This window comes from Melanerpes formicivorus, unplaced genomic scaffold, assembly GCF_026170545.1.
Source record: "Melanerpes formicivorus ecotype bairdi unplaced genomic scaffold, bMelFor1.0.p_v2 SCAF_87, whole genome shotgun sequence".
NCBI classification, from domain to species: domain Eukaryota; kingdom Metazoa; phylum Chordata; class Aves; order Piciformes; family Picidae; genus Melanerpes; species Melanerpes formicivorus.
In genome coordinates this window covers 772,817-797,114 of record NW_027142439.1, presented here as the reverse complement: position 1 = coordinate 797,114, position 24,298 = coordinate 772,817, and the positions used below count along the sequence as shown (strand labels likewise).

At 49.4% G+C, this 24,298-nt stretch overlaps 2 protein-coding genes across 2 annotated transcripts in view; one reads left to right on the top strand and one right to left on the bottom strand.

Moving 5' to 3' along the window:
- RNASEH2B (ribonuclease H2 subunit B) overlaps positions 1 to 1,608 on the top strand; it is a 58,680-nt gene extending 57,072 nt beyond the window's left edge. Inside the window, exon 10 of the mRNA XM_068165321.1 lies at positions 43 to 1,608. Within this exon, the coding sequence (XP_068021422.1) occupies positions 43 to 99 (57 nt within the window). The 3' untranslated portion in view covers positions 100 to 1,608. The remainder of the gene's footprint in view (positions 1 to 42) is intronic.
- Positions 1,609 to 5,942: 4,334 nt separating this feature from the next.
- The window catches only part of CUNH13orf42 (chromosome unknown C13orf42 homolog), a 69,932-nt gene continuing 51,576 nt past the window's right edge, over positions 5,943 to 24,298 (bottom strand). Inside the window, 3 exon segments of the mRNA XM_068165277.1 lie at positions 5,943 to 5,964; positions 7,005 to 7,060; positions 21,827 to 22,101. Of these exon segments, the coding sequence (XP_068021378.1) occupies positions 5,943 to 5,964; positions 7,005 to 7,060; positions 21,827 to 22,101 (353 nt within the window).

Genomic DNA, 24,298 nt, shown 5'->3' with positions numbered 1-24,298 from the left:
CAGATCAGAGTTTTTGACTGGGGTTTTCTCTTTCCTTTCCAGATGCCTGCAGGAAGACACAGACAGAAGAACTGGAAAGAGCACAAGGAGACTCGCTGATACTATTTTAACTTGCCATAGTCTCACAGCAGCTTTCTAAAGGCTCTTTGTTATGCTCTCTCTGAAATGAAATGCTTGAAGTTAGGCATGCCCTGCTCCAAGAAAAAGCAAATCTCAGCAGATTAGCATTGTTCAAGCTGCGGTGTGTTAAACATGCTCTGCCTCAGAGTTTATAGGTTACACACGATTGGCCTACCAGGCCCTTCCAGAAAAGCACTTATGAGCGTGCCCTAATGGCAAGCACATGAGCACTGATCTGAAAGTCAGCCCTGCTGTTCCTGTGGGTAAGTGCTTTGCTGGATCAGCGCCTGAAGCCCTGTTAGGTGCTGAGCATCCTGATCCATCTCCAGCAAAGCACTTAGGTCCACGCTTATCTTGAGGTGGAAGAGCCAGCCTAGCTAATAAGTGTGCATTAGTGTGCACCATAAAATCTCTCTTGGCACAGTGACTCACAGGCTTAAAATTAAGCACCTACCGAAGCGTTTTGCAAGGCCAGACCACAGCGAGTCTTGAGCAAGTCTTAAACAGTTAAACCAAAAGACTCAAACAGAAAGACTTGGGCAAGCCTTAAACAATTACTTGGTCTTGTATGAATTGTCCTGCTGGGTTTGGGTGGGGTTTGGGTTTGTGCTCATCCACAAGAGTGTGTTTGGTTGTTTGCTTGTGCTGGGGTTGTTTAGCCTGGAGAAGAGGAGGCTCAGGGGAGACCTCCTTGCTCTCTACAACTCCCTGAAGGGAGGTTGTAGCCAGGTGGGGGTTGGTCTCTTCTCCCAGGCAACCAGCACCACAAGAGGACACAGTCTCAAGCTGTGCCAGGGGAAGTTTAGGCTGGAGGTGAGGAGAAAGTTCTTCCCAGCAAGAGTAATTGGCCATTGGGATGTGCTGCCCAGGGAGGTGGTGGAGTCACCATCCCTGGAGGTGTTCAAGAGGGGATTGGATGTGGCACTTGAAGCCATGGTTTAGTTAGTCCTGAGGTGTTGGGTAGCAGGTTGGACTTGATGATCTCTGAGGTCTTTTCCAGCCTTATTGATTCTATGATGCTGATCAACTGTTTCAGAACATGAAAAACTTGAACTATTAACCATTTAGAGTGGCTTAGGTCATAGAAGCAGACAATGGCTTAGGTTGGAAGGGACCTTGGATATCAACTGCTACAGCAATCGTGTGGAAGGCAATGTAATCTGAATGCTTCATTTAGAAGTTTGCACTGGATTCTTTTTGTTGCTTTCATGCTGGTCTGCTTAATCAATGTGCACTATCCCTTGTCAAGGGAAAGAACAGTGAGGATGGATTTGAGCAGAGCTTTCTGGGCAGCTCTGCAAGAACACTGCAACGCTCCCAGATCAGATGCCTATTTTTCTAGTTCATATTTTTTTACACTGGTTTAATAAGATTATATATTCCATATTCCACTACTATGTCATTCCTTTTCTGGGTTTTTTTTTCCTTTGGTAATGTCAGATTTTATTTTTAATTAATGTACAATCAATCAATCAATAAATCAATGAATAAATCAATAAATAAATGCCTTTGGAATTATTTGTTGGTTATTATTACTTTGTTAATTTCACAGGGAAACACAAAGGAAAGTGCAGTGCAATCAGGCTGCTGATACTTGTTAGGAAGAAGTTCTTCCCAGCAAGAGAGATTGGCCATTGGGATGTGCTGCCCAGGGAGGTGGTGGAGTCACCATCACTGGAGGGGTTTAGGAAGAGCCTGGATGAGGCACTTGGTGCCATGGTTTAGTTGATTAGATGGTGCTGGGTGAGAGGTTGGACTTGATGATCTCAAAGGTCTTTTCCAACCTGCTTAATTCTTCTCTTCTCTTCTCTTCTCTTCTCTTCTCTTCTCTTCTCTTCTCTTCTCTTCTCTTCTCTTCTCTTCTCTTCTCTTCTCTTCTCTTCTCTTCTCTTCTCTTCTCTTCTCTTCTCTTCTCTTCTCTTCTCTTCTCTTCTCTTCTCTTCTCTTTCTCTTCTCTTCTCTTCTCTTCTCTTCTCTTCTCTTCTCTTCTCTTCTCTTCTCTTCTCTTCTCTTCTCTTCTCTTTTCTATTCTTTTTTTTCTATTCTTCTTCTCTATTCTATTCTATTCTATTCCATTCCATTCCATTCCATTCCATTCCATTCCATTCCTATCCCTATTCCTACCCCTATTCCATTCCATTCCTATTCCTATTCCCATTCCTATTCTATTCTATTCTATTCTATTCTATTCCATTCCTATTCCTATTCCCATTCCTATTCTATTCTATTCTATTCTATTCTATTCTATTCTATTCTATTCTATTCTATTCTATTCTATTCTATTCTATTCTATTCTATTCTACTGTTAGCCTCCTGACCTGGTTTGAGGCCAGGCAGATCCTCTCTTGCCCCTGAGAGGGGCAAAAGATTGGCACTCCTCACACAAATGGATTGCAGAAGTGATGGAGAGGTTCCATGGAAAGCAGTGAGAGTTGTACAGAAGCTACAAAGCAGAGTGGCAAAGGAATCCCAGAGCATACAGAGTCCCCTGTAGCACACCCAAAAGCCTCCCAAACACTTCCCTTCTCCACACCTGAGGGTACACCAAACACCCCTTTTCTGTCCCCCACTCCCCTTGCGAGGCTAACCTCAGGCTGGCCAGGTCAGAGACTACCCTTCCCCCTTGTCCTCCTGGCATGAGGCCTAGCCAGGCCTAAGTGGCTATGAGATAACTCCCCCAGCATTACCTGATAGGGAGCATCTCCCACGGGAGCAGAGAGGGAAGAGAAATCACCGCTCTGTGTTTGGGAGAGCAAAGGTTGCAATGCTTTTGCAATCCTCCCTCTGGTGCCCAAAGCATTCCCATCAAGGAAGCACTGAGGCATTCTCTGCTTTATCTGCAAGCAATGAGGACAGGTAAATTACCCTGGACCTCTCACCCCTTCCCCAGGTGTATTCTTGTGACTGATTTTAAGGAGTTTCGGCCCCTTCATCCCCAGTTCTGGTACCTCAGCTGTTAGCTGGCCCTGGCCCCTTTGCCTGTGGTGCTGTGACTTACTGTGTGAGGCACATTCAGCCTTTCAGCAGGGATTAAAACAGCAACCAACAGCCAGAGGGTCATAACTGTTTAAGCTGTTAAGGCTCAGCTGAAAGCCTGCACCCAAGTGCACTTCAAGTCTCTGTCCCTCAGCCTTCAGTCTATAAGATGTGAGTGCTGTCTCCCTACCTCATCACTCCAACTTGTGACATTCACTAGCTCAGAGGATTGCAGTTGGAATGGAAATACCTTTACAAGTGAATCCAGTGAAGTTGATGTGAACTTCTGTGAATTCCCACATGCTGACCACAGGAGGAACACCTCTTTGGAGGCCTGAGCTGCACAGACACTCTGATTTGCTCCTGTCCCAGGAAAAGCCATCTGTGATTACCACTTGGGTCATAACACTGTGGGAGGCAGACAATCTGCTGCAGTGCAACTCAGCCCTTAACCAGGCTTCCAAGTCATGGTGGCAGGAAGTTTATCTCTAGACCCAGGTCATGAGTTGTTGGGTTAGACTGGGTTCTACCAAACAGAAGCTTTGGGGAGGATTTCATGCTACCATTTGTTCCTACAGACAAAAACAAACACTAGAGGTTTTGTGTTGCTTCAGCATGATTTTACCCTTAGTAAGCACAGACTGGAACATCTTCCCTTCCTGGGGTCTAGTTACACCATGAGCCTAGCAAAAAATCATCTTAAGGGGGCTCTAGCAGAATGGCTGCTGGAAGGTGTCCAGAGACTGTGTCCTCTTGTGCTGGTGCTGATTGCCTAGGAGAAGAGACCAACCCCCACCTGGCTACAACCTCCCTTCAGGGAGTTGGAGAGAGCAAGAAGGTCTCCCCTGAGCCTCCTCTTCTCCAGGCTAAGCAACCCCAGCTCCCTCAGCCTCTCCTCACAGGGCTGTGCTCCAAACCCCTCCCCAGCCTCATTGCCCTTCTCTGGACACCTTCCAGTGTCTCAACGTCCTTCTTAAATTGAGGAGCCCAAAACTGGACACAGGACTCAAGGTGTGGCCTAACCAGCGCTGAGTACAGGGCAGAATGACCTCCCTGCCCCTGCTGGCCACACTATTTAGAATGGAATGGAATGGAATGGAATGGAATGGAATGGAATGGAATGGAATGGAATGGAATGGAATGGAATGGAATGGAATAGAATAGAATAGAATAGAATAGAATAGAATAGAATAGAATAGAATAGAATAGAATAGAATAGAATAGAATAGAACAGAACAGAACACAATACAATACAATACGATTACAATACAATACAATACACCAGGTTGGAAGAGACCTTCAAGATGAAGAGACCTTCAACTTCTGATGCAGGCCAGAATGCCATTGGCCTTCTTGGCCACCTGGACACACTGCTGGCTGAAGAAGTCATAGTATCATCGTATCAGTCAGGGTTGGAAGGGACCACAAGGATCATCTAGTTCCAACCCCCCTGCCATGGGCAGGGACACCCCACACTACATCAGCCTGGCCACAGCCTCAGCCAGCCTGGCCTTAAACACCTCCAGGGATGGGGCCTCAACCACCTCCCTGGACAACCCATTCCAGGGCTTCACCACTTTCATGGGGAAGAACTTCCTCCTACAGGGGCATTCTGTGCAGGAAGTTATGGAAGTGAAGAGCATTATTATGGGCAATAAAGGAGCAGTGGGCAAAAGGTCAGAGAGGAGAGAGGGCTTGGGCAGCACAGGGGAGCACAGAGGACCACTTTTCGGTTCAGCACTTTTCCATCCTCTCATTTTGCCTGGGAGTTGTGCTGTAAACTTTCTTCTTTACTTGTGCCAGTGGTATGTGAAAACCACTAGGTAGCAGGCACTGCTATGAAGGAGTAACTCAGAGTGGCCACAGCACTCCATGGCAAGAAGAAAACATTGCTGGACCTTGTTAAAAGAAAACCACCCCAGCAATGAGTTTGCCAGTAGCACTTACAAGGATCAGAGAGATTTTTTTTGGGTCCAGAGCTTTCCAGGGCCTTTCTCAGCAGTTCTTTATAGAAGAGTGTTTATTTTTACAGTGCACAGAAAAAGTTCTGCCTGGCTTTGAAGACCACAGAGAGATGAAGTATCTGTCCCAGAGGACTTGCAGAGTAACTACGAGCAGTGACATGCTCAGATGGTCTCCTATTTGTGCCCCTGTGCTCTCTTCTGTGTATGTGTTACTATTTCCAGCTCTGCCAAAGTGTAACCACACAAATCCTGCTGAGCAGAATGGGAGCTGTGTAGCTAAGTCCTGCCCTGGGATTTGGGAGGGCTGGGTTGCAATGAGCAGTGTGCATTAACCTACTCAGGCATATAGGGGCTGGCAGAGCTTAAGCCATTGTGCTGACCATACCTGGGCTTCAGGAGTGGAGGAGAAGCCTGGAGAGGAGGAGACTCAGGGGAGACCTTCTTGCTCTCTACAACTACCTGAAGGGAGGTTGTAGACAGGCAGAGGTTGGTCTCTTCTCCCAGGCAGCCAGCACCAGAACAAGAGGACACAGTCTCAAGCTGTGCCAGGGGAGGTTTAGGCTGGAGGTGAGGAGGAAGTTCTACACAGAGAGAGTGATTGCCCATTGGAATGGGCTGCCTGGGGAGGTGGTGGAGTCACCATCCCTGGAGGTGTTCAGGAGGAGACTTGCTGGGGTGCTTGGTTGCCATGGGTTAGTTGTTTAGGTGGTGTTGGATGTGTTGATGGGTTGGACACAATGATCTTGAAGGTCTCTTCCAAGCTGGTGTATTCTATATATTCTAAGGGGAGGGCACAGGGAGGAAAGGGGAGCTCCAGTGAGTCAACAGCTGGTTGCACACCTGGTCTCAACAGGAATCTGGAATTTATGAGCTTGAGGCCTGCTAGGGGGAGGAGAAGGTCCACCTGAGAAAGTGGAGGAAAAGCATTTTCACCAATAAGCTCTCAGACCCCATGAGGAGAGCTGAACTAGGAAGGACAAGGGAAGGAGGCAGTGGTGATAACCCAGTTCAGTGAGGCAGCAGTGCACAAGGTCAAAAGCAGAGGCTGAAGCTGGGTAAAGGAAATACAAATTCCAAAGCAGGGCAGAGGGACACTTGCCTCAAGTACAATCACACTAGGACCACATTCTCCTCTCAACCACAATGCTGCACTCCTTCAGGGTGGTCCAGCACAACCACAATGCTGCACTCCTTCAGGGTGGTCCAGCAGGGGTACACTGGGCCCATGCCTTGCTTCCTTCTGAGGTTCCTTGCTTTCTGGGCTGGCCTATGCTCTTTACCACTAGGCATGGCAGCACTGCCACACATATGGACTGCTTGGTGCCTACTGTCCTGATTGCATCACTAACTTCTTTTTCCTCCTTTAGCATCCGGGCCCCTCAGTTTAGGAAAGATGTTGAGCTGCTGGAAGGTGTCCAGAGAAGGGCAACAAGGCTGGGGAGGGGTCTGGAGCACAGCCCTGTGAGGAGAGGCTGAGGGAGCTGGGGTTGCTTAGCCTGGAGAAGAGGAGGCTCAGGGGAGACCTTCTTGCTCTCTCCAACTCCCTGAAGGGAGGTTGTAGCCAGGTGGGGGTTGGTCTGTTGTTCATGTGGCTCCTGGCTTACAGGAGTCCTGGTTTTACAGCTGTCTGACTGCAATCCCAGTTGCAAGGACTTTTCCTTACTGAAGACTGGAGATTGTGCCTGTTGGAAATCCTCATGAAATAACTACTTTCTCCCTCAATGCTCCTAAGAGCTTTTTAGCCTTGCCTAGAATTCCATTTAACGTTTCTGTGTGCAGCACTGGACATCTTTACAGCCTTGCTTTAAACCATGTGTTTACTGGTGAATATGGGATTGAAAGGTTTGGGGGGAAAACTTCATTCTTGAAGACATTCTCTTCCTTGGGCCCCAGATTCCTGTTGATTTCAGCTGGGCTTGAGTACAGCCCTTTGCCTACACTTACTGGCTGCCGGCTTTGGACTGCTGTTGGTCTGTCACACCCAGAGGAGTAGTACGAAGCTAACGACCGAGGGCAGAGGAGAGTTAACACAAAGGCTGCTGAATAAAGCCTGTAACAAGCCAGAACTAACCGGGGGGAGGTGAGGAGGAGGGGACGCGAGTTGTGCCGCAGCAGGCTCTAGGCTGGTGCCATGTGCTGCATTACAACAAGATGCAGGGGGCTGAGTGGAAGGTCTGTGGCCCTGTGTCGTGTGTGCTACCAACCTGTGACACATGCTCCTCACCGGGCAGAGGATCCCCCAGCTCCCCAGCCCAAGGAGAGCCCCCCGGCCGGCTTGGCTGGGGTTCTGAGGCTCAATAAGCTGGGAGGCAGCGTGGCTCTTCCCTCCTTCAGCACAAACCCAGGCTGGGCAGGGACTGGCTGGAAAGTAGCCCTGAGGAGAGAGACTTGGGGGTGCTGGTGGACAAAAAGCTCACCAGGAGCTCTCAGTGTGCACTTGCAGCCCGCAAAGCCAATCAGATCCTGGGCTGCAGCAGGAGAAGTGTGGCCAGCAGGGCAAGGGAGGTGATTCTCCCCCTCTGCTCAGCTCTGCTGAGACCCCCACCTGGAGTCCTGCCTCCAGTTCTGGAGCCTCTATTCCAAGAGGGATCTGGAGGTGCTGGAAGGTGTCCAAAGCAGGGCCAGGAGGATGAGCAGAGGGCTGGAGCACCTCTCCTGTGAGGACAGACTGAAGGAGTTGGGGCTGTTGAGTCTGGAGAAGAGAAGGCTCCCAGGTGACCTCATTGTGGCCTTCCAGGATCTGAAGGGGGCTACAGGAAGGCTGGGGAGGGACTGCTCAGGATCTCAGGTAGTGCTAGGACTAGGGGGAATGGAATGAAGCTGGAGGTGGGGAGATTGAGGCTGGAGGTGAGGAGGAAGTTCTTCCCCATGAGAGTGGTGAAGCCCTGGAATGGGTTGTGCAGGGAGGTGGTTGGGGCCCTGTCCCTGGAGGTGTTTAAGGCCAGGCTGGCTGAGGCTGTGGCCAGGCTGATGTAGTGTGGGGTGTCCCTGCCCATGGCAGGGGGGTTGGAACTAGATGATCCTTGTGGTCCCTTCCAACCCTGAATGAAACTATGAACCCTGTCCCGGTGGCTGCTCAAACCAGCCTCTGAATCAATGCTGCAGACAGCAAACAGGCAGCCTCAGCCCAGTGCGAGCAGGCTGGAGGTGAAGACAGAGTGGAAGGCGTTTATTTGCCTTTTAAAAGCCTACTGGAAACCTCCCTTTCAGGGATGAGTTAAGTAGCCTCATTGTCACGTCGTTGCCGCATTTTGGAGTTAAACAGCTCCGTGATCTATGAACTCGAATCACACAGTTAATTACCCCACTTCCCCCCTCCCCGCTCGGCTCTTGAAGCGCATTTTATGCCTTTGACAGTCCGCTGAGCACAATGTCTGCCTTTGTGACAGCGACCCTGCCAGTGGGGTAAAAACCTCTGCGTCTGTCAGGTTTCCCCATGTGAGACATAATTGCTTCATTTCCATTTGAAAGTACATCCCTGACATTGGAACAACGTAGACACACCACGGATAACAATGATTTCCTGACACCTACAATGGGGCATAATGCGGTAATAAATACGTGCGCACAATGAATGCCGGGCGCGCAGAGGGAGCAGGTCTGAATTTACAGCTGCAGATGAAGTGTTCCTCAGGAGAAAAAAAAAACCCAGGGTGGGGGGTGGGGGGATGAAAAATATAATAATCAAAAGAAAGAAACCAACAGATTAGCATCAGCGTGAGTCTATGTCAACCAGATGGCTTGCCGTGGAAAAAGAGCTTCCCTGCTTTATGCCAGCAACCCTGGCTAGCAGGCTGAGCGTCTGAGATGAGAAAAGAGAAATGATCTCATTCAGTTGGGGGTTGGGGTGGTTTTTTGGGGGGTTGTTGTTGTTGGGTTTGTTGGGGTTTGTTTTTTTCATCCTTGAATACATACAGCTTGAGCTGGGGAGAGTAAAAGCCCTGAAAAGAACACAGAAGTTGTTCCCTAACGGTGGCGTGTGATGGGCCAGGAGAGCTCACAACCAGAGGAGGGCAGCGAAGTTGGTGAGGGGCTTGGAGCACAGCCCTGTGATGAGAGGCTGAGGGAGCTGGGGTTGCTTAGCCTGGAGAGGAGGAGACTCAGGGGAGACCTTATCACTCTCTACAACTCCCTGAAGGGAGGTTGTAGACAGGTAGGGGTTGGTCTCTTCTCCCAGGCAGCCAGTACCAGAACAAGAGGACACAGTCTCAAGCTGTGCCAGGGGAGGTTTAGGCTGGATGTTAGGAAGAAGTTCTTCATAGAGAGATTTGCCATTGGGATGTGCTGCCCAGGGAGGTGGTGGAGTTGCCATCAATGGAAGAGTTTAGGAGGAGACTTGACGGGGTGCTTGGTGCCATGGGTTAGTTGATTAGATAGTGTTGGGTGATAGATTGGACTTGATGATCTTGAAGGTCTATTCTATTCTATTCTATTCTGTTCTGTTCTGTTCTGTTCTATTCTATTCTACTTGTTACAGAAAAGGGAGGTCAAATCACCCCCATTTCTTTTACAGCCTTTCTGCAGGATGGCTTTCATCACAATGCCACTAAAATGCATTTAATTCTCACTGGAAGCCAGGAACTCCAAGCCAATCTCCTATTGGGCCTCACAAGTCTATAAAGATAAGTACCCTTGGCCACCTTCAAACTGTCAGTTACAGGCCCCTTACTTATCTGTCAGACTGCAAGAGTCTCCAGGGAGAAGCGATACAGGATTCAGACAGGCTTCTGGAGAGGATGTCCTGACCTGCTCTGGTAAAGGAGAGCAGGCATTGCCCCAAAGGTAGGCAGCTGAGCTGGACTCATCCAATTTAATCTCAAGCTGAGCTGGGAGTCTTAATACACTAAGATTTTCCCCTGCAATCTGTAGAGAGAGGCACATTTGCCAGTACTGAGGTGAAGCCTTGCATGTGTCTCCACTGACTCCCGAGGAAATTGCTCCTCAGAAAGTGTTCAGTTAAATGCTTAAAGTGAGGTGAGGTGACCTGGATCAGAGAGTAACCCAGAGTAGCTGCCTCCAGAAGAACTGCCCATATGCTCCACTGCCAAACCCGTTGGTAGGTTAGGACCAACGTGCCTGACCATGCATCACATGGAACGGAATGGAATGGAATGGAATGGAATGGAATGGAATGGCATGGAATGGAATGGCATGGCATGGAATGGAGAAGAATGGAATAGAGAAGAAGAGAAGAGAAGAGAAGAGAAGAGAAGAGAAGAGAAGAGAGAGAAGAGAAGAGAAGAGAAGAGAAGAGAAGAGAAGAGAAGAGAAGAGAAGAGAAGAGAAGAGAAGAGAAGAGAAGAGAAGAGAAGAGAAGAGAAGAGAAGAGAAGAGAAGAGAAGAGAAGAGAAGAGAAGAGAAGAGAAGAGGAAGAGAAGAGGAAGAGAAGAGAAGAGAAGAGAAGAGAAGAGAAGAGAAGAGAAGAGAAGAGAAGAGAAGAGAAGAGAAGAGAAGAGAAGAGAAGAGAAGAGGAATTAACCAGGTTGGAAAAGACTTCTGAGATCCTTGAGTCCAACCTATCACCCAACACCATCTGATCAACTAAACCATGACACTAGGTGCCTCACCCAGTCTCTTCCTAAACACCTCCAGTGATGGTGACTCCACCACCTCCCTGGGCAGCACATTCCAGTGGCCAATCTCTCTTCCTGGGAAGAACTTCTTCCTCACCTCCAGCCTAAACCTCCCCTGGCACAGCTTGAGACTGTGTCCTCTTGTTCTGGTGCTGATTGCCTGGGAGAAGAGACCAACCCCCTCCTGGCTACAACCTCCCTTCAGGGAGCTGGAGAGAGCAAGAAGGTCTCCCCTGAGCCTCCTCTTCTCCAGGCTAAGCAACCCCAGCTCCCTCAGCCTCTCCTCACAGGGCTGTGCTCCAGACCCCTCCCCAGCTTTGTTGCCCTTCTCTGGACACCTTCCAGCACCTCAACATCTTTCCTAAACTGAAGGGCCCAGAACTGGATGAGATGTGACCAAGAAACAGGGGAGGCGACTCCTGCTTCTGGTGGGAGAAGGTGTGACACTGTTTGCCAGGCCCTGCTCCAGGGCCAGGCTATGAGTCAGAGGGCAAGAGCTGAATAGTTATTTTTCCTTTTACTTTTTTCTCCCCCCCCTCTGCTTAAATTCTGTGCCCCATGGAAATTGCTCACAGTGGGCAGGGAGTGGGATGTTTGGCTGTGATTGGGCCTGGGGTAGAATTGCTGTGCGTGGAATATCCAGTCCCCGATTCTGCGCTTGCCTTTGACAGGGAGTGAATGTCTGTCATTGTGAGTGCCTGCAAAATCACTGGTTTAATGACCTGTTTGCTTCAATTAAGGCCTAGCCATTATCTCTCTTCGAGGCAGAGGGCTGGGGAGGGGGGGATCACCAGGATGTGTGAGCAGAACACTGAAGGGGCCAGCTGAAAGCGCGAGGGGGCTCGGAAGGGCTGTGTGATGAATCTGTGACATTGCAGTATTTCCATCAGCACGTTTCAGACTCTGCTTCATGCATCATTTGCTATGAAAGTTTGGAGATTTTAATCAGTGTTTCAAGAGTAAATTGATACAGCCCTAATCATTCAGCATCTCTGGCAGCAGACCAAAGTGTGCTGTGTCAAGTGTATGGTATGGATTATAAGCGCTGCTTGCTGGAAATTAATTGAGTATTCCCGTGCTAGATAATGTTTCCCCGCTCCCCAGAGCCCATCCCTTTGCGTGCGAGCCTGCTCCCAAGTGCAAGGCATATGCCAGGGGAAAGGTGAATATGGAACACATGGAAAAGACTGGCTGGGTTAGACACAGCCCAGCATCAAGGCTGCTAACCTCCCTGCCTGGATTGCGGGGCTGTTTATTTGTCTGCGTGCTGTGTAGGAGGGAAACTGCCGGGCACGGGCTGAAAGGGAAGAAAGTATTTTCCATGGAGGCAAAAAGTCTCAGGAGGGGCTTGTGCTGTGGCCCTGGGTTGGGTGGAAGAGCTGGAAACGTGTCTGCAGTGCTCCTGATGACTTATGTGGGCTTGGCAGAACAAGCAACCCCAGTGAACGACACGGTTAGCAGCCAGCGAGTCTAGGTAACGAATGTGCCATCAGACTCTGTCTCCAGAGGCTCAGCAAGCTCCCATCTTCTGCTTCTCCTTCGTTTCCTACCTTTGGCAATTGCTGGTACAGAGAATGCCCTCAGAGATGGGGAGCTGGGCACACCTTTCACTCCCCAAGAGCCAACAATGGGTGGCCAGGAGCATTATTTATGCTCCACGCTGAGGCTTTTTGATGCAAACCATTTCCATCTGGAAAGGTTGGGTTCTCAGGGGGGACTTGAGCCCCTTTTGCAACGAGGGGCTGTCTTTGGAGCTTCCCCCAATTACCTAGCACACATGCAATAGGTCCAAATACTTTTGAAAGGAGTTCAAATCCCCCTGCTGCCTGATTCATGGCTGTGCACGGGGGCTCCCCACCATCAGGATGCTCTTCCCAGCATCTTGGTCAATGTTGTCCTGACTCAGTCATTCTCGATGCCATGCACAAGAGGATGGATGTTCACTGCCAGCAGCTGGATCTTGCTTCCTGCAGCTCAGGTCTCAAGTCCCTCTCCTCACACATTTGCTTCCTTGGGTTTGCTCAGTCACCATTTTGAGAAAGTGGGCTAAAGTCAACACCTATCCTCCTCTCACCCTCGGATAAGATGCATGTCTGCTCCTCTGAACTCAGCACACCGATGCTCTGCAGCCCATTTGTACATGTTCCAGGCACATCCCAGCACATAGTGTCATAGTATCAGTCAGGGTTGCAAGGGACCACAAGGATCATCCAGTTCCAACCCCCCTGCCATGGGCAGGGACACCCCACACTACATCAGCCTGGCCAGCCACATCACAGTTCCTTAAAACCTCCAGCCACAGAGTGGGGAGAAAGGCAGCATCTCTTTCAGCAGCTTTGGCCAGGACACCTAGCCTCCCCCTCTGACAGTCTTGCTTTGCCTCTTCACCTTTTTTTTTTGCAGAGCCCCAAGGCAATGGGAGGAAAGCATTTGTTTGGGGTCACTTCAAATGCCTCAGTCAGCCAGGATTAATTGTTTCATTCTGCTGAATATTGGGATTTTTTCCCCCTTTCTGTTTCAGTTCAATGCATAGCCTCCTCCCCAAAAGGAAAATCAATAATTCTCAGTGGGCTTAATCAAAGCACACTCATGACCAAGCTTTTAAGATCAGATATGCTCCACAAGATGGAAGAGGGAGATAGGGGGAAGGAGGTTGTCCTGTTCTCCTCAGGAGAGAACATCTCAACACATTCAAGTAACTCTTTTCTGCTCAGGAGCTTTGTAGCCCCTTGCCTCCACACAGGGCCTGTTTTGATTCAGACCATCACAGAAAGGTCATGAGTACATCTGCTGGGTGCACTCATACCATAGCTCATTCGTTGAGCAGGGAAATCCCACAGCTGCCTTTCCCCTCGGGGCCTTGGCATCCTGCAGTCATGCATTTGCCACTCCACTCTGCAGTACTCTCTGACCTCAGTTTCAAGGCACAGTTAGCTGGCATCACCTGTCAGGAGCTTACTCATTGCTCAGTGGCCACAAAATAGCTGAGGGGTCCCCTCTTAGTAGTTCCCTTGCTCCCAGAGAAGTCCTCCTGAAGTCTAGTGTCCTGAAATGAGGTGTCCCTGCCCATGGCAGGGGGGTTGGAACTGGATGATCCTTGTGGTCCCTTCCAGCCCTGACTGATACTATGATTCTAAGGCTGTAGCCTTTGCTCTATTGCTTGACCATCTGACATAGAGTCTTCTACCACTGAAGAAGGCACTTGAGTGTCCTGTGGGAAAGGTTTCACACTCCCAGCCAAACCCAAAAAGAAGCATTTCAAGGCAATGAAGTCTAGTTGCCCACTCTTAAATTTGCAGAAATAATAGAAGCATAGAATCAATGAGGTTGGAAAAGACCTCAGAGATCATCAAGTCCAACCTAGCACCCAACACCTCATGATGACTAGACAATGGCTCCAAGTGCCACATCCAATCCCCTCTTGAACACCTCCAGGGATGGGGACTCCACCACCTCCCTGGGCAGCACATTCCAGTGGCCAATCTCTCTTGCTGGGAAGAACTTCTTCCTAACATCCAGCCTAAACTTCCCCTGGCACAGCTTGAGACTGTGTCCTCTTGTTCTGGTGCTGGATGCCTGGGAGAAGAGACCAACCTCTGCCTGTCTACAACCTCCCTTCAGGTAGTTGTAGAGAGCAAGAAGGTCTCCCCTGAGCCTCCTCTTCTCCAGGCTAAGCAACCCCAGCTCCCTCAGCCTCTCCTCATAGGGCTGGTTGTAGCCATGTGGGGGTTGGTCTCTTCTCCCAGTGAACCTGTGATGGAACAAGAAGACACACTCTGATGCTGTGCCAGGGGAGGTTTAGGCTGGATGTTAGGAAGAAGTTCTTCCCAGCAAGAGAGATTGGCCATTGGAATGTGCTGCCCAGAGAGGTGGTGGAGTCACCATCACTGGAGGTGATTAGGAAGAGCTTGGATGAGGCACTTGGTGCCATGGTTTAGTTGATTAGATGGTGCTGGGTGATAGGTTGGACTTGATGATCTCAAAGGTCTTTTCCAACCTGGTAAATTCTATTCTTCTATTCTATTCTATTCTATTCTATTCTATTCTATTCTATTCTATTCTATTCTATTCTATTCTATTCTATTCTATTCTATTCTATTCTATTCTATTCTATTCCATTCCATTCCATTCCATCCTATTCCATTCCATTCCTTTCCATCCTATCCTATCCTATCCTATCCTATCCTATCCTATCCTACCCTATCCTATCCTATCCTATCCTATCCTATCCTATCCTACCCTATCCTATCCTGTCCTGTCCTGTCCTGTCCTCTCCTGTCCTGTCCTAGCTCACCATCATCATCTTTCTGTTAGCAGAAGCAGAGAAAGGCTCCAGATTGCATTTGATTGTTTGGAAAATATGTGATAAGACTTCAGGTTCTTCCATGTGGGACTCAACAGCAAAAGTGCTGAGCACTTCTGTTTCCCTTTTTCTCCCCCCACAGTGTTGGCATCCTTAAAGTCCTTAATGAGAACTCATCATCCTTTCTCATTGCAGTGCTAAACATCAGGCTCTCTGCAGTGTATTGCTCTTTACTTTTCATGCATTATGACAAAGCCCTGAGCCTAGAATGTCCATTGCTGTGGCTAAAGCTCTGGGTCCTTGTCTGATTGGAAATCCACTCTTGATTGTTCTCTTTTGCACACTCTTCACTAAGCCAACTGGCTCCAGCTGCTGGCAGATCACAAGGGAGAACAAAACAGAGTGCTGGGAAAAAAAAGGTGCCAGGGAAAATCTCCAAGCAGTGCTCAGTGTGAACAGATCTGAGCTTGCTAGCCAGGGCAGGAGAAAAATCTGGTGGAGTTCACAAGCCCCTTTCTCAGACGCTGGTGCTGTCCTGTGAGACTGGCTTGTTCTCCTGAGCAGGGTTAGTGCTTTGCATCCATCCTGGGCTGACTCAGCTCCTACTTCCCCTCTGCTTTCCTTTCTCATCTGCCCTGTCACAGGCTCTGTAGGTCGTGCAGTAATAGCAGTGAGCTCTAAAAACCTCAGCCCAAATTGTGCTGGGAACTTGCTTGTGGGAGACAGAGGAAGGCAGGTGAGGTGGGGCATGAGCAGGGAGGTCATTCTGCCTGCTGCACCTCGAGTCCTGTGTCCAGTTCTGGGCCCCTCAGTTTAGGAAGGAGGTTGAGCTGCTGGAAGGTGTCCAGAGAAGGGCAACAAAGCAGGGGAGGGGTCTGGAGCACAGCCCTGTGAGGAGAGGCTGAGGGAGCTGGGGTTGCTTAGCCTGGAGAAGAGGAGGCTCAGGGGAGACCTTCTTGCTCTCTCCAACTACCTGAAGGGAGGTTGTAGCCAGGAAGAGGTTGGTCTCTTCTCCCAGGCAGCCAGCACCAGAACAAGAGGACACAGCCTCAGGCTGCGCCAGGGGAGGTTCAGGTTGGATGTTAGGAAGAAGTTCTACACAGAGAGAGAGATTGCCCATTGGAATGGGCTGCCTGGGGAGGTGGTGGAGTCACCATCCCTGGACGTGTTCAGGAGGAGACTTGATGGGGTGCTTGGTGCCATGGGTTAGTTGGTTGGGTGGTGTTGGATTGGTTGATGGGTTGGAGATGATGATCATGAAGGTCTCTTCCAACCTGGTCTGGTCTGGTCTGGTCTGGTCTATTCTATTCTATTCTATTCTATTATTCTATTCTATAGCAAATGCAGGTAAGATGGTTTAAAGGGACATAACAGACTCAAGAATTAAAGCACAAAGTCCTGGGGAGGATCCCTTTCTGCTTTGTAACTTTGCTGTTAGCCAGCAGGTCAGAGGTGATGATGATGTGCTGCAGAAGTCACATTGTAGAAGCACAAGGTGGCTGCTTGCTTAGATCCTCTGTGTTGTTCTTTTGGTTTGGGTTTGGTTGGTTTGGTTTTTTGTTTGGGTTTTTTGCCCCTTCCCCCTGCCCCCCCTTTTTCATTTTTTCATGAAGCTTCATGAAGGATCTCAAAGGTCTTTTCCAGCCTGGTTAATTCTATTCTATAGGGTGGAAATCTACTGATCTGATTCTATAGGGAGTGTGAGCTCTGCTGTGAGCAGACCAGATTAGTGCTGTACTTACTGGCAGTGTGAATAATGCCCAATCAGCTCATCCAACTGCTTCAGCTTGGTTCATAGTATCATAGTATCACAGTATCATTCAGGCTTGGAAGGGACCACAAGGATCATCTAGTTCCAGCCCCCCTGCCATGGGCAGGGACACCCCACACTAGATCAGCCTGGTCACAGCCTCAGCCAGCCTGGGCTTAAACACCTCCAGGGACAGGGCCCCAACCACCTCCCTGGACAACCCATTCCAGGGCTTCACCACTCTCATGGGTAAGAACTTCCTCCTCACATCTAGCCTGAATCTCCCCAGGTTCCACACACTGTACAGCTTTCAATCTGGATCTTAGCATGAGTTGCTGTGGTGGAAACCTAGCAGTGATTCCCTTTAGCTAGGGCTGTGTTTAACACTAACATACAGTCCCATGCAGGGCCACCAGGCAGGAGCATCGCTTTCCACTGCCATTGCAGGTCACCAGTGTTTGCTCTAGAGACAGCCATAACCAGGTACACACCCAGGTCAGCAAACAAGACACAGCTTCCACCAGCAACAAGCAGAGCTAAATTGTCATGGATGTGGAGACTCCAGCAGCAAAGCCCAGGGGCCAGATTTTATGTGGGTTCAGTTCCCTTGCTCCCAGGGCAAACAGGAAAGCTGGAGCACATAAATGCTGTGCCCTCAGGGCACTATTTGTCACAGCAAGCAGGTGAGGTATGACCTGGATTTTCCAGGCTCATCTGGATCATCCTCAGCCCATCTGTGTGACCATTTTAGGCTGTGCACTTGGTGCCATGGTTTAGTTGATTAGATGGTGTTGGGTGATAGGTTGGACTCGATGGTCTCAAAGGTCTCTTCCAACCTGGTTAATCCTACCCTACCCTACCCTACCCTACCCTACCCTACCCTACCCTACCCTATCCTATCCTATCCTGTCCTGTCCTGTCCTGTCCTGTCCTGTCCTGTCCTACTCAATTCTAATTTCTTGAAGGCTGGCAGGGTGGTCTAGCTTCAACCCACTGTGTCCCCACTATGACAATTGCAGAGCAGGTTTGAGACCACTGAGGCAGAAGTCCCACTAGCCTCCACAGCAGTTCTGTCTGAGTGTGGAACGCAGAGTAGGACTCCTTATTTGTGCACCAGGTGGGGAGGAAGTAATGCCACAGGAAGAAAGATGTTCCTGCAAGTTATTTATTGCTGGCTTTGGGGTTGGTTAGGATTTGTGCCAGCTACTAAATCACTGCAGGTCATGGACATTTTATTCTTAAGCATTGCTCTTTTGGATGCCCCCAAAATTGCCTTGGCTGTGAATTATTCTGAAAGACCATGACCAATGAAAATGTGTGCACCATAAATCAGGGCCAGCATGTCCCTGCAGGAGAACCTGAGAATAGGAAATCAGAACTACCAGGAAAGAGGTTCCCTTTGCTTCTGCATCTATGGGGAAGTGTAAAAGCTAAGCTCAAGTTTATCAAGGAGTTGCCTCAATTCTTTCCCCAAATCTGTATGCACCTGAACAGAACTCTCCTTTATATGCAACTGCTCTGCATTCTCTTTAGGTTTCTCTTTCTCTTCCTCACTCTCTCTGTATTCCATGTCCACAGAAAGCCTGATTCCAAACTACCTCTCTCACATTTAGCACTTCCACAATAATAATAATAATAATAATAATAATAATAATAATAATAATAATAATAACAACAACAATAACAACAACAACAACAATAACAACAACAACAACAATGACAATAACCTTATTGATTCTATGATTCTAAATTCCTGGGGTGCAAATCTAGAATAGAAAAGAATAGAAAAGAAAGAATAGAGAAGAACAGAAAAGAATAGAATAGAATAGAATAGAATAGAATAGAATAGAATAGAATAGACCAGATCAGGTTGGAAGAGACCTTCAAGATCTTCGTGTCCAACCCATCAACCAATCCAACCCACCCAAACAGCTAACCCATGGCACCAAGCACCCCAGCAAGTCTCCTCCTGAACACCTCCAGGGATGGTGACTCCACCACCTCCCCAGGCAGCCCATTCCAATGGGCAATCACTCTCTCTGTGTAGAACTTCTTCTTAACCTCCAACCTAAACCTCCCCTGGTGCAGCCTGAGACTGTGTCCTCTTGTTCTGGTGCTGGCTGCCTGGGAGAAGAGACCAACCTCAGCCTGCCTACAACTTCCCTTCAGGTAGTTCTGATCTTGAAGAGCTTCTTCTCAGCAGCACTAGAAAAGACAAGACTGAGATGTCCAAGGGCCTCCTAGATGCTCTGCAGCCTGAATTTCTCCAGGTAAAAGCCTGAACAGAGAGAGGAGAGCCTGCCAGCAAAAGAAAAAGAGTCCAAGCATGGAAGGCAGTGGATGCTACACCACTTCCAAGTTCTTGCTTCACTCAGTACACCCTGTTGTTCTGAGGGCCTTGAGCCTGTGCAAACCTGTCCAAGAAGGGAAACACACTACTGCTGAGAGGGCTGGCTCTGTCTGCCAATAACTGACTCCAATGTGAGCAAAGCACTTGCTAGGATTTTACAAGGTGAGGGCTAGCAGAATCTTGCTCCTCCATTTAAGCACCTGGATTTTAGGTGGTGGATGGAAATATTAAGTAATGTGAAAATGATTCTGTTCACAGGATGTGTGTCTGTGGGTGGTAGAGTGCACATGTGCACTGGCAACTCCCCGTGATACCTCTCTCCAATGTGATAGAACAAAGCTGGGGAGGGGTCTGGAGCACAGCCCTGTGAGGAGAGGCTGAGGGAGCTGGGGTTGCTTAGCCTGGAGAAGAGGAGGCTCAGGGGAGACCTTCTTGCTCTCTCCAACTCCCTGAAGGGAGGTTGTAGCCAGGTGGGGGTTGGTCTCTTCTCCCAGGCAACCAGCACCAGAACAAGAGGACACAGTCTCAAGCTGTGCCAGGGGAGGTTTAGGCTGGAGGTTAGGAAGAAGTTCTTCCCAGACAGTGAGATTGGCCTTTGGAATGTGCTGCCCAGGGAGGTGGTGGAGTCACCATCCCTGGAGGTGTTTAGGAAGAGCCTGGATGGGGCATGGTTGAGTTGATTAGATGGTGTTGGGTGAGAGGTTGGACTCAACGATCTCTGAGGTATTTTCCAACCTATTCTATTCTATTCTATTCTATTCTATTCTATTCTATTCTATTCTATTCTATTCTATTCTATTCTATTCTATTCTATTCCATTCCATTCCATTCCATTCCATTCCATTCTATTCCACTCCACTCCACTCCACTCCACTCCATTCCATTCCATTCCACTCCACTCCATTCCACTCTCTACTGACTTACAGACTGATCTGAGTGATCCTAGGGGCAGCTCTCCAACGCAGCCTGTTGTAGATCCTTCCAAACTGTCCCTTGCCTTTGGACTGCTTTAGCCAGACGTGGTGGGGGAGGGAATACCCAAGTTAGGTTGCTCCATTTGGAATTTCTTTTCCCATACCTGAAAGCTGTCATGCTGAGCTAGAAGCTCCTAGGAACATTGCAGCTCCCCAGCCATGAAGCTGTGTTGGCAGTGTCTCCAAGGCAGAGGAGCTTTGGCATTTTCTGCTCAACAGCCCCAGCCAGGGCTGGTCCAGGGTGGATCCCAACTCTCACTGAGCAGTGTGAATCAAAAAGGAAATACACAACACATCATAACAGCTTCTCCTCATCACCACCCAGGATGTTTAGCAGTCCTTTTTTGAACAACAGTGCCATGCACAACCTTAACCAGGCTGCTCCCCACATCCCCTTTTAGGGACTAAGTAACAGCTCTGCAGGGACATGGGTGTAGCCTTGGGCACACGGTGTGGCAGCTCAGGCTAAGAGCCTCCTGCTGCTGCCACACAAGATACCTCTGACTGAGGTTAGCCTAACAGTGGAGGGGGGGAAGAAAGAAGGGAAATGCTGGGAGGGTGTTGGGTGTGCTGTAAGGGCACTCTGTATGCTTTGGGTTTCTTTTGTCTCTGTGCTTGTAGCTCTCTGTCAAACACTCACTGCTGTCCCATTCAAATTTCCCATCACTTCTGCAATCCAGTTGTGTGAGTCTCATCTTTCTGCCCTGGTGGGAGGCAAAGAGAGGATCTGCCTGGCCTCAGACTGGGACACATGGCAAGAACTGAATTGTTTGTAAGAAGAAGAGGATAATGATGTGTAGCAGTTTAGCTACTTTGCTGTCTCCTCGAGCCTAAACCTCCCCTGGCACAGCTTGAGACTGTGTCCTCTTGTTCTGGTGCTGGTTGCCTGGGAGAAGAGACCAACCCCCACTCTTATGTCAGAGCTTGAGCTGTATCTGTTTTGTGTCTCTTTACAGACAGGACATCTCTGAACAAGTGCATGTGCCCAGAGACAGGCTGTGGGTTTCATGCTAAAGAGCAGGATGGGGCCAAGGAAAATGTGCATGATGGAGTGTGGAAATGTGCTGTGGAGTCATGGACTGACAAGCTGGGTGCATGCTAACAAGACACCTCAGCTTCTTTCCCACTCAGGGACTTTGTCCTGCCTCTAGAAAGCAGTGAGCTGTGGTGGGGAATCGAGGAAGGTGGTGCACTGTGGAGCTGGGAAGGGCAAGGATATGGAGTTGCACCCAGGAATTTAGAATCATAGAATCAATAAGGTTGGAAAAGACCTCAGAGATCACAAAGTCCAACCTAGCACCCAACACCTCAGGACTAACTAAACCATGGCTCCAAGTGCCACATCCAAGCCTTTTTTGAACACCTCCAGGGATGGTGACTCCACCACCTCCCTGGGCAGCACATTCCAGTCACTCTGGGAAGAACTTTCTCCTCACCTTGAGCCTAAACTTCCCCTGGCACAGCTTGAGACTGTGTCCTCTTGTTCTGGTGCTGGTTGCTTGGGAGGAGAGACCAACCCCCACCTGGCCACAACCTCCCCTCAGGGAGTTGTAGAGAGCAAATTCAGGAGCACTCTTGTGTCTCCCAGTTTAGCTGTAATCAGAGAACTCTCTGACCTTCCATTTCAGTGAAGACTCAGAGGAGTCAACTGGCAGAAGTCACTCCAGCATTCATGGTCACTGTTTTGTGCAGTCACACTTCGTGGCTCAGAATTCAAAGCAAATAAACACATGCCAACAGGGCAGCAAATGATGTGAGTGTAGTGAGGAGCAGTCAGAAACCTCTGCTGGCAGAGGAGGAAAAGCCCCTTGCTTACCAGGTGTTGGATGGGACCATGCTGAGCTGGTATCTTCCTGACTGAAGACCGAGCAATAGTGATGCCATTAGTGCCCTCCTTTCCTGCTGTGAACAACTTCCACTCTTCCTTCATCACAAGGTCCTCTTTTAGAACCTGCTTATCAGTGAGTGAATTTATGATGCAGCTCTCATAGCTGGAGCTCCCAGGCACAGCCTGCTCCTCGTGTGCAGCCATCTGTTCCCCATCATCGTCGCTGTAAAGGTCCCTGATGATGCTTGTGTGCTCTGGGTATCCTAAGGCATCACATGGGGAAAGAGGATGCTTTGGGACTGCTCTGGTGAATGCACTGCTACAAAAGGAGCTGCCAAGTTCAAGACTAGACATACCAGGACAGCCACAAGCAGAGTGAAAAACCTGAACCCACAGTACCTGCATTCACCTTTCCCCCTTCCTCAAGCCAATTCCTTATGCTTCCTTAAGCCAATGTTTCAGCAGCTTGGCTTAGGGCAGCTTCTGTCTTTTCTGCCTCCAAATTCTGGGGAAAAAACCCTCTCCTCTCCTCATAGAATCAATAAGGTTGGAAAAGACCTCAGAGATCACAAAGTCCAACCTAGCACCCAACACCTCAGGACTAACTAAACCATGGCTCCAAGTGCCTCATCCAGGCTCTTCCTAAACACCTCCAGGCACGGTGACTCCACCACCTCCCTGGGCAGCACATCCCAATGGCCAATCTCTCCTTCTGGGAAGAATTTCTTCCTAACATCCAGCCTAAACCTCCCCTGGCACAGCCTGAGATTGTGTCCTCTTGTTCTGGTGCTGGTTGCCTGGAAGAAGAGACCAACCTCTGCCTGTCTACAACCTTCCTTCAGGTAGTTGTACAGAGCAATAAGGTCTCCCCTGAGCCTCCTCTTCTCCAGGCTTAATCTTCAGCTGCTTCTCTGCAAAGCTGACTGAAACCAATTCTCGACTCCTCCTCTGGTTGCATAATCAACTGCAGCAATTATGTAACTGCTGAAAACCCAACCTCCTCTCAGGTCCAAATGTACACAAAACAACTGAAGGAAATAAAAGGAGATCCAGAACATGTGTTTTGCCCAACCCACCCACCCAGTCCCCTGCACAGTTGGAAGCCAAGCAATGGGTCTGGTACCCCCAGAACGAAGCTCACTGCACAGCAGGCTCTGACTGCATTTAGAGAAGAAAATCTCCCCCACCAAACCCAAACCCTGCAGTCCCTGCATAAATCAATGACATCATCTTTGGTGACTCACTGCCTACAAGAGTTATATCCAGCAGGCTCTCTCCCTGGTGGGAAGGAGTCTGCACTGCTGAGACCCACAGCTCATTATGATCCTCAGGCAGGAGATAGAGAGGATGTGCCCTCACCTAGCCTTCATTTGACACACTCTGCACAAGATCCCAGCAGCATTTCATTTCTCTATTCTCAATTTCACAGCAATGTTGAACAGTTCTCTGTCTCCTGAGAAGTTTCATCTCATGGTGTCTGGGGAGCAGCACAGAGAAGAACATGAGTGAGTGTGCTCGTGCTCCTGTGTGAGAGATGAATTACCTTGGGAGACTCCTTTAATATGGTGAAACCAGATAACACAAAGGCTCTTTAATATCCTTATTGATGACCTGGATGAGGGCATTGAGTCCATCAGCAGTAAATTTGCAGATGACAGCAAGCTGGGGGCAGGAGTTGATCTGCTGGAGGGTAGAGAGGCTCTGCAGAGGGACCTGGACAGGCTGGGCAGATGGGCAGAGTCCAAGGGCAGGAGATTGAACACATCCAAGTGCCAGGTTCTGCACATTGGCCACAACAACCCCAGGCAGTGCTACAGGCTGGGGTCAGAGTGGCTGAGAGCAGCCAGGCAGAGAGGGACCTGGGGGTACTGGTTGAGAGTAGGCTGAAGATGAGCCAGCAGTGTGCCCAGGTGGCCAAGAAGGCCAATGGCATCCTGGCCTGCATCAGGAACAGTGTGGCCAGCAGGAGCAGGGAGGTCATTCTGCCCCTGGACACTGCACTGGTTAGGCCACACCTTGAGTCCTGTGTCCAGTTCGGGGCCCCTCAGTTTAGGAAAGATGTTGAGGTGCTGGAAGGTGTCCAGAGAAGGGCAACAAAGTTGGGGAGGGGTCTGGAGCACAGCCCTGTGAGGAGAGGCTGAGGGAGCTGGGGTTGCTTAGCCTGGAGAAGAGGAGGCTCAGGGGAGACCTTCTTGCTCTCTATGACTCCCTGAAGGGAGGTTGTAGCCAGGTGGGGGTTGGTCTCTTCTCTCAAGCAAGCAGCACCAGAACAAGAGGACACAGTCTCAAGCTGTGCCAGTGGAGGATTAGGCTGGAGGTGAGGAAGAAGTTTTTCATAGAGAAAGTGATTGGCCATTGGGATGTGCTGCCCAGGGAGGTGGTGGAGTCACCATCCCTGGAGGTGTTTAGGAAGAGCCTGGCTGAGGCACTTGGTGCCATGGTTGAGTTGATCAGATGGTG